Consider the following 10593-nt stretch of genomic DNA (forward strand, 5'->3'; position numbering starts at 1 on the left):
CTTCGAAGAAATAGGCCAGCGCAGCAGCCCGAATATATTCATTAATAAAAAATACTTTTGTTCTATATTTATCCACTTCGTGAAGCATGTTATCCGTTCTATAGTAAATTAAATAGTAAATATATATAACTAAATGGCTCGACTTAGTTTAACTTTTCTCCATTTAGCGTTATATCAAGTTCTATTTGTAGGCCTCGAGCTCAGAACCGACGAACGCCGAAGCAGCTCAACTATTGCCGCGGCAGAAGAAACACCCAACCCCTACAATGTTCTGGGCGTTCACCGGACTGCTAGCCTGAAAGATATAAAACGTGCATACAAAGCACTTGCTCGAGAATGGTAAGTATATTATATATTGACCTGCAATTTTGTAATTTATCTAGCCCTAGGCCTATTATTTTATTATTTAATGAAAGATAATGTGATTTTTGTAATAAAATGTATAATATCATAAAATAAGGGAAAATATATTAAAAAACAAATAATTAACCATCCCTCTACCGAAGCTAGTATAGTATAATAATAAAAAACTAAAATATACGTGCAATTTCCATAATGAACAGTTTGAATCCACCCTTTTTCATGAATTTTATTGATTTTAAAATTGTAATTTCTGTAATTTTTCTGCTGTAAATAATTGGTTGTTGTGGTTTTGTATTAATGTTTTTTATATAAAATAATACAGTAATATTGTTAAATTTTATATATCAATGTTTTTATCCTTTGATATTTTATATTTATGTTTATATATTTGTAATCAACTCACCATTCAATTTTTAAAAAAGTAAAAGCCATAATAATTGAATTATCGTGTTAGAAATAACAGACAACTCTCTCAAACTTTGACTCTCCAAAAAATAAAAGCTTCCCCTTTTTTAGGTTTAATAATGATTACAAAACACATTCAGTTATCAGAACACCAGACATAATAGCCCAGCCCAATGGTGTCCCTTTCTTGGGAGAGTTGACTGTATTACTGTACTGTACCTGCATAATCTATCAGAGGTTATGAATAATATAAATGCTCTACAGTCTAATGTATCAATAAGATAAGATGCAATACTGATAATAAAATTCTCACCATATGGCAATTGTTCAAACATCTACAGTCCTTAAAGTGACTTGAATTATACATAATATTTTTATTTTGTTTATTTTTAAACAATTATGTAAAATTATGCAAATTAATGTACCGTATTTATGAATAAATGCACCGCGCTTTGAATAAATGCCACCCCCGGTTAAAGCTCCCCTCACCTTTTCAAATAAATACGGTAATTTAAATATTGCTACAAGAAAGAGGTTGGTGTAAATAAACTTTTTAATAAATGTTTTTCTTTTAGGCATCCAGATAAAAATGATGATCCTGATGCAGAAAATAAATTTGTTACCATATCAAAAGCCTACGAGGTATGTTAAAACTGTTTTATAAATTATAGTGCATACATTAGTTAACTCCACCAATACAAAGGATGTTATGTAGTCTAACGTGTGCGTTAGTAGGGTTAAGCAAAGGTTATTGCCTGATCCATTAAAATGGTTTCATACCTGTATGCCTAGGTCAAATATCAGGCTGAGTGACCACAGCAATGGACACATTTATCATTGGGATACACCTTGTTCACGAAACCGAAGACATCTTTGATCGAAACAATGCAGTGCAGGGAAACGTAACCAACAGAAATAACATTTTGGAGGAAATCTTATGTAGGGGAATTATACTAGGCGAAGGTATGCACCCTCCAAGTCCTCTTCTAGTTCGCTGTTATAGCTTCTGATAACTTTTTTGTGCCTTCATTTTTAGATTCTTTCGGATGAAGAAAAGCGTCGGCAATATGATGACCATGGGTATGTTGATGACCGTCAGCAGGCGCAGCACCACCACAACCCATTCCAAGGCTTCAACGGGTTCAGCAATGGTTTCAATTTTAAATTTGATTTTTCTGGCGGTGGTCACAGACGTCAACAAAATAAGAATTCACCAAGGATAAAATACCACATGTTTCACGACACTGTTCTACCCGAGAGTCGTAAGAAAGTTTACATGTTTCTAGTCACGGGACAAATGTGTTTTCATTGTTATCGTGTGGAAGGAATTTGGGAGGAAAATGTACAGGAATTGCAAAAGGCTGGTAAGATTTAATATTTGTGATACTTATAAACCATGTAGAATTGATTCTACTGCAGTAACTGCATTTTGTTTACTCTTTAAAACCTGTTTATACAATATAATTTTGGGGGTAATTATACACACATATTTATTGTAATGAAACTTATACATTAGAACAAACCTTGAAATTGCAGTTAAAAAAATAGTTAAATTAAGATAAATTCATTCTATGAATATTAGAGGAACTCCATTCATAGTTTTAAGAACAGAATTCATGACAGTTGTAATAGTCTGATTCAAACCATAGTAAACGTACTTCCACAATCCAACCTGCATCAGCGTTGGTGCAAATTGATATTTTTGTTGTTTTTGTGGAAGGGGCTATTGTGAATTTTTTTCTCTTTTTGTTTTGTTTGTTATGTATGAATGTACTATCCGAAATAAAGGAAATGAATGAATACAAAAATTAACATATTAACCTAATAAATTAACTTAAAATTTGGTTTAGGCGTTGGTATTGGTACCGTCTATGGTGATCATGACCGGCAGTTGGTACGCGCCCTTGGTGTCAATAGCTATCCGTCTATTGTTGGTGTGCTAGATGAGACGATTTACCATTTTGGATCGCAGACCGTTATTGACATCAACAGCCTAAAGGCATTTGCTATGAATATGTTTCCCACTACAACCATTGAGAAGGTACAGTGACATTGATTTCTTGCTCAATAATGGTTTAATATTTAAGATTGAGATTGAAAGTGTTCATTAAAGCAATATTTTTTATTTTGTTAATGGACAAATAAAGTATTAAGAAAGAATTTCAAACATGCTAAAAATAATCTCGACATATCAAATAAGCTAGTAGAGGAACATTGACAAAAATGTTTTCATTATTAGCTACTTACGTCATTCTGGCCCATGTATTGAATGCATTTGGAATTAATCTATTATAGAATATTAATAATTATAATTTATAATTAATACAGAAACTTGAATTTTGACCAGTGATGCGGAAAATATACTTGATATTTAAAGTATCTTATGAGAATACAGTAAAAGCTCTTTTATTGAGACACCCCTATTCATAAATAGTATATTATAACACAATGGCCAACCCATACTCAGGGGACATTAAGGAGACTGAAGATGTCCTCTTTACAGGGTTTCTATCTACTGTAATATGTATGTATTTGGCCTCAAATTTCAACCGTAGGCATGTTACACATAAACTTGTTGATACAATTGATGTAATTCCAGGCTTGAGATAGAGTCTTATCTGAAAACAATGTGCTTTTTTTGTGTTCTCAAATAAAATGGGTTTTCAATACATTTTCATCGTCGAATTGCAAATTTGTAAACCAAACTACTAATTTTTCCAATATTTACATATTTTGTTCAGGTTGACGATGACAACTATAAAAGCTTCCTAGCTGGATATTCTGACAACCGCCCTCGGACGTTACTCTTCTCGCGTAAATCTTCCCCGTCACTCCTCTACTTAATGACAGCGTATGAGTTCAGAGATAAAATGGCGTTTGGCTTTGCCAGCTTCAAGAGTCAAGTAAACACAATGCGAAGACACTATGATGTGGATAGTACATGCCTTATGGTGTTTAAGGAAGATACTGAACAATATACAGCTCGTTTAGAGGTGAGTCAGGGAATTTGTGTGAAGTGGTCTTTAAATTTAATTAGAGGTGCCTTTATTTCGAGTTTTTAATTGAAACTATTTTTTATTTAAGGATGAAATAATTAAAACTTTAATTGAAGGTTTCTTTAATTGACTTAGGTTTTTTGATTTTGATTGTTTTTTAGAGTCTTTTTTATTATGATTGAACCTATCTTTTATTTGAGGCAATTTGTTTGTACTGGTCGTTAATTGGAGGTTTCTTTATTTAAAAGTGTTCATTAAGTAGAGGTTCCTATGTAGTGGTATTTATTATGGTGGTCTTTAATTGGGGGATTCCTTAGAATTGGTGTGGTATTAAATGGAGTGACTTTTTAATTGTTTCTGCTATAATAACTGTAAGTAGGTATTGAACCCAGAATTCTCTGATTAGAAGGAAACATTCTAATCTCGAAGATATAATACCACTACAGCAATTTGTTTAAAATTATTTATTTTCTTTAGTCCGCAATGTTGCAGCGAGATTCTATGCGTGAGATTATTATACAGAATCAGTATCTATATGCTCCACGGCTCACTTCGCAACAAGTGTTTGATGACCTTTGCCCTGTCTCTCCATCCAAGAAAACTCGCAGGTAAATGTTGATAATTTGTTTGTTATCGAATTTGTGTTAAGAGTGTATAAACACCCCATTAAAAACATAATATTATAATATTGTAAGTTCCTTATGTATACAATTGATTGAAAGCACATGAATTTACTGTTGACATAATAATAATAATAATAATGATATAAAATATTTATAATTTAATAATATATGTACATTGTTATTATTTATTTATAGAATTTGCGTAATTCTGTTCACACAAAAAGGAAAACATGATGACTTTCGCAGGACGTTCAGCCAAGTTGCTATTAATACATCTTTTTTCCCAGAGGGTTCAAAGTTCATGTATGTGTACGAAGAAACGCAAACAGCTTTCACTAACAACATCGGCATAGATTTTGAACAGGAGAAGATCCCTGTAAGTGAATCTGTTTCTCTAAACGTTTATTTTATTTTGTTTATTTTTATTTTTTTATTTACCATAATAAATAAAATAGTAATTGAAACAATCAACAATAAATTAAATTCATCAGTCACTCTACTAGCCTATAGTACCCAGTGCTGTAGTAGTAGTAGCCTGCCTTCCAACTACACGGTCCAGGGTTCAATCCTGGCCGAGTTCAAGTGTTGTTCCAAATATATGTCTCCCTCAGCCTACACTGAGTTTATAAGCATGACATAGTTTATCCCTCTGAGAATTCACAAATGAAATCTCTGTATAATATCAATAAAATAAATAATATTAAATATAAATAAATAAATAGAAATAAATTGTTTTATTCTGTTATTTTAGGTTGCTTTAGTTTGGAGGAAAAAAACACACATGCTTAAGTTTGATTGGCTGCCAGGAGGATGGAAACTGGATGATAAAGGCGACAACGAAAGACGCTTAGGAAATTATCTTTTAGAATTATCAAACTTTATAATTGAATTAAGCAAAACGAGACAAATTGAGACGTTGAGAGATGAAAATGAACCGGTATTTATAAATAATTATATTGTGCTAATCTATGCTATTATATATATGCTACTTTTTCGTTTTGATTTAGCTTTTTGCTTATAATATTTATATTTCTACACATTTTTTTATACACTTCCTTAGGAAACCCTTAACAAATACCTCAAAATATGGAGAAACATATATTTTTTAATGATCAACACCTTTTCAAGGGACATCCCTATTAAAGGAACGTTTTATTTTTTCCTGAAGGTGTTCCCTTCAATGCAGGTTCTAAATTTTAAAATAAATAATTCTAAAATAATGAAGTACAGTATACAGGATCAAAATGATTAATATAATTTTTAATTACTTGAGGCCAACAGCGTCATATGACGTCTGTATTCAATTCGGACAGCACCAACGAGTCAAGACGTTTTGTCGGACCTTGTTGTACGACGCTGTCTGAGTTGGCCTTTCCTCGCGATATATTATGCATTTCAGTACAACACATTTCTATAGACCTAACAAAGTGTCCCTGAATAGGAGTAGATGGTAATGTTAAAACATATACAATACACATCTTATTAATTTTATGTTATAAACTAAATTGATGTGTTCTCTATATTGTACAGCATTGGTTGGTATTATGGATAAATTCAGTGTGGTTGAATTTCAAGACTTATTTGAACTCTGCTGTTCAGTATGTTGTGAGTGGTCGGTGGTAAGTTGTTGTTTTCAAACGTACTTCCACAATCCAACCTGCATCAGCATTGGTGCAAATTGATATTTTAGGATATTTTAGGTTGTTTTTGTGGAAGATTCTATTGTTAATTTCCTAGTGAAATTTGTTCTCTCTTTTCCCCTGTATGTCTTGTATATGGATGTACTATCCAAATTAAAGGAAATGAATGAATGCACTGTCTATTGCAAACCTTAGGTTTAAGGCACTCTTCTATCCTTGTTCTGGTAGTATAAGATGAGACAAAGATGATTAAACACAAGAAAACCTCTTTTAAAGGGACACATTTAGTGAGGGGGAGGGGAGAGTCCTCTTAATGGGGTGTCCCAAAGAAGTAGTTTTACTTTAGTGTTTTCTCATAAACTTTCTGTTATGTTATTGAATCTAGTTAACAAGTATATCTTCCCTTATACATGCATTGATTATGAGATATTTTTATGTTATTTACTGTTTTATTGTCAAATAAGCCTTAATTGCATGACACACATTTTTTTTTACATTTTCAGGGATGAGGTTACTATGGTAATATGTGTGTTTATTGCATATGTTGTTACCATGGCGGTAATGATGACTGGATATCTATCTCCTAAGTATGCAGCTTTTATTTTATACAGTAGAACATCTAATAAGGAGACATCTTTGGTACCCGACAAAGTATCCTCTTAATAAGGGTGTCCTCTTAATAGGTGTTGCCCGTTAAAACAACTATTGCCCCCCTCATTTGTTTCATGGGAAAGCGTTTCTGAATAGGGGTGTCCCCTGAATAGGGTGTTCTAAAGGAGGGGTTTAATTGTATTTTGTATGATTTACTTACATACACCTAACTGCTTTGAGAGTAGTTGTGGCACTGTATTCAATGTTTAGCACTTAAACTATTTAATTTGGTATTACCTATGCCAATGATGTTATGTTTTCTCCTCTGTTTGTTCATCTGTAATTTCACGTCCAAGACATCTCAAAAAGTTTTGAAAATCTATTTTTCACTAAACACTCATTTTTATATCAATAATGTTTATTATTATTATTATTTTAATGTTAATAATTAATATTTTACAAAAAAGTAATGTAACTTATGTTTTTGTAGAAATAAATCTGCTCCTGAACAGTCACGCATGAATGAACCTCCAAGGTAAGTTTTATAACTAGCACAAAACTTTAATCTTATTTATGTCTCAAATTTGTGAACCTCACAAAGTCCATCTATTAACTCTCCCCATTCCACTTTCATTCCGAAAAACTAATTGTTTTAAAGTAATTTAATTGATTTGATTGTAAACACCTTTTTTTGCAGGAGACAAAATATTAGTGTGTATTCATTAAATCCAGAGAGTAATGATACGTTGATTCTAACAGCGCCCCCAGGCAAGATGACGCTACTCATTATTGTTGATGAAGCAAGTAAAAATGAGCTGTTTGTTGAAGCTCAAAATGCTATTAAATATCAAATTAACAGGTAAGTTTATTCAAAATTATATTTATATTCATATTATATGCACTTGATTCAGAATATTTAAAGTTGCACATTTCTCAAAGAGCTGAGCTCTGGATTTATAATACCCTATTTATTTTAATAAGTGCAGTTAAGTGTGACATTGTGCAGTCAAGTGTGACATTGTGCAGTCAAGTGGGACATTGTTCAGCCAAGTGTGACATTGTGCAGTCAAGTTTGACATTGTGCAGTCAAGTGTGATATTGTTCAGCCAAGTGTGACATTGTTCAGTCAAGGGTGACATTGTGTAGCCAAGTGTGATATTGTGCAGTCAAGTGTGAGATTGTGCAGTCAAGTGGGACATTGTGCAATCAAGTGTGACATTGTGCAGTCAAGTGAGACATTGTGCAATCAAGTGTGATATTGTGCAGTCAAGTGTGCACATTGTGTCACAGTTGTGTGTTACAAAAATATATCCTGGAAATTATGACATTGGTTTAATATTGGCATGTTAGAAAATGGTACTGTATAAAATGTTATCTTTACATTATTTTAAATTAAAAGCAAAATCTGTATTATTCACAGAATGCAGGGTTGGCAGTTCTCTTTTTTACAAGTTGATCAATATACCTTTTGGTATGAACAATTGACCAATCAGAGACCAGGTACACTGGATGTCAACAAAGTCACTGGGAACATACTAGCCATAAATGCACATAGAAAATACTATTGTTTATATGACGCACGAACGCAGATGAGCGCGTACCGTGCCGCTCATAAGAACGTGCAAGTCAACCCAGAATCAGTAGGATTTAGCGATTCTGATAGCGGATCTGACGAGGAAATCGGCAGAGTTTCTGTTCGTAATTTATACGCTCCACTGTCGATGTGGATGGATAGACTGTATGATGGATCGATATCGAGGATTAATGTTAATGAATGGCCGACTTTTGACTCCTGATGATGCAAATTCAAGCGCTATTTTTACTGTGCAATTTACGCAATTTTCTTCCTATATCATGTAAACATTTTATCATGGTATCAATTATGTATGTCTCCCTTTTGTGACGTGTTTATATATCAGGTTTAAATTAATATTATTTATTTCAAATATTTTTGTTTTATGATATCAACAAGTAAATATTTATCATAGAGGTACTATTGATTTACTAGAGAGTCAACTAGTCCAGCATCAACAAGTAACCATTTATCATATAATCCTAGAGATACTATTAATCTACTAGAAAGTCAGCTAAGCACTTTAAAGAACCTAGTACATCTTTCGAGACGAGTAGGGGGGTTACCCCGGTGTACTAGTATACACACAGCCACTGTCACTCATCAAGAGGGCCCCTTGATTGTCAGCATACGCTGTTTAGGGTCACCCTCTATAAATAAGGTATAATAAAATATTTAAAAACAATAAGCGACAGTGAGGTAAACAGGGCAGAGACTCCTCAAAATGACTGCTGTTTTTTTTCGATCCAATTTTTGGTCAAAGTGAATATTACTATCATGTGACATTAAAATGGCATATTCAATCAGCAACATATTCAAAAAAATTATTTATTTTTTTAGAGTACAGTATATCTTTAAACTTCCACACAATATTTAAAATTTAAAAAAAAAGATTATGACAATTTAATTTTTAAATGCATTATTTGTCAACATTGTTTAATTGTTTAAACTCACCCATGTTGTTCAATTAATGTTTATGCATAAATTAGGTGCTGTAATAGTTTTAAGTAAATAAAGAATATGTGCAACAGTAACAAAAATACAATTTAATTTACTTAAACATTAATTAAAATACAGTGTACAGTTAATGTAATAATAATAATAATAGTTTTATCTATTAAAATAGGTGTGATTAGGATGTGTTTTTAGTCTGATGGGTAGTCCTCATGAATTCATAATATTGATCAGCTCTTTATAAATGATTAAAATACTACAGTAGGTATCATGCTGTGATTTGTAAAGATTTGTTTCTGAATTTCTTTGATTTTAAGGTCTTATTTATTATACAGTATATACATTTTCATCAGGAAGTTTGCGATTTGCGGCTCTACGCTCATCATTCATTTGAATATGAAGTACTGTATACTGTAAACTAAGATAAAAATATTGGATAAAGGTATTGAAAATGTTGACCTGTGTGAGAGTCCATTTCAATGATGCCATCGTATACACCTAAACAGGTACTGTAACAATACTTTTTGATATTTGAGCTTTTTAATTTGTTATGTAATAAATCATGTTATACTGTAAATACAGTAAAGTAAAACAAGAAATATTTCTTACAAAAATGCTGCTCGCTTGTGGTTGACAGTTTTAAAGATATATTATCTCCCTAAACTTTTTTTTCAAATTTGCTTTTGAATGTGCCATTTTAATGTCACATAATAGTTATCCAAAAGATGGATCGAAAAAAAAGAATATTTACTTGAAAAAAATGTAATTTAAAGCAAAAAATACTTCAATTGTCTGTCGGACAATGGTTTTTTGTTAAAATTAAACGTTTCTTTTCTCTTTTTATAAGAGAAATATGTTTTACTCTCTTCTCCCAGACGTGCCTTGAGGTTTGTAATTTAAGCATGACCCGGCCGAGTTTACAAAATTAAGAAAATGTCAGCCTCTAGAACTATAGCTTCCGCCTGATTATAGCTGGCTAAAGGCGCGGCGCGAAAATTGTACTTGATATTCGGTTGTTTTGAAAAAGATATTGCCTTGATTTGCTAGGCCTAAGATCACAACATTGAGTGTGTAAAATGTATCTGTCTAAAATCTAGCTGGCAAATGTCTTTTCTGTGAGTGTGGCAGGCTGAAATCTGGCTGAACACCTGTGAATACATTTGTTTATTTTATAGTATTTATCCGACAAGATAACTTACTTATATGTATCATGGATATTTTTCTAGCCATAAACAACTTAAAACATTACCATAGGCCTAGTAATTCAATTAAAATCGACCGATTTTGGCAGTGGTGGGCTGCCGTTGGCCACAAATTTAGAGCCAAAACTGGTCCGACCGGACCGATTTTGGCCCCGGACCACATTTGTCTTGACAGGCTTATACTACTACCGTGAAAATAGAAAGCAATTGGCTCTGATAAGTTAAAAAACCTATATGTCGCCCTCT

General features: G+C 32.4%; 1 protein-coding gene across 1 annotated transcript; it reads left to right on the forward strand.

Moving 5' to 3' along the window:
• The first annotated feature begins 19 nt into the window (after positions 1-19).
• Positions 20-9270, forward strand: LOC144836025 (dnaJ homolog subfamily C member 16-like). The gene is made up of 13 exons (XM_078691199.1): positions 20-339; positions 1344-1410; positions 1805-2132; positions 2619-2809; positions 3510-3761; positions 4242-4372; positions 4583-4763; positions 5139-5324; positions 5918-6006; positions 6531-6614; positions 7109-7153; positions 7316-7477; positions 8039-9270. The coding sequence occupies exons 1-13, from the start codon at positions 134-136 to the stop codon at positions 8412-8414; spliced, it is 2298 nt and encodes a 765-aa protein (XP_078547325.1). The 5' UTR covers positions 20-133; the 3' UTR covers positions 8415-9270.
• Positions 9271-10593: the final 1323 nt, after the last annotated feature.

This window comes from Antedon bifida, chromosome 2 (genome assembly GCF_963402885.1).
Source record: "Antedon bifida chromosome 2, ecAntBifi1.1, whole genome shotgun sequence".
Lineage (NCBI taxonomy): Eukaryota > Metazoa > Echinodermata > Crinoidea > Comatulida > Antedonidae > Antedon > Antedon bifida.

What these genes read in the sequence shown, in the direction of transcription:
- LOC144836025 (XM_078691199.1), top strand. Translation starts at nt 134, where the DNA reads ATGGCTCGACTTAGTTTAACTTTTCTCCATTTAGCGTTATATCAAGTT. An exon ending in TTGAACAGGAGAAGATCCCT is followed by an intron (nt 4,764 to 5,138) that starts GTAAGTGAATCT and finishes CTGTTATTTTAG; the next exon opens with GTTGCTTTAGTTTGGAGGAA. An exon ending in TGAGAGATGAAAATGAACCG is followed by an intron (nt 5,325 to 5,917) that starts GTATTTATAAAT and finishes TATATTGTACAG; the next exon opens with CATTGGTTGGTATTATGGAT.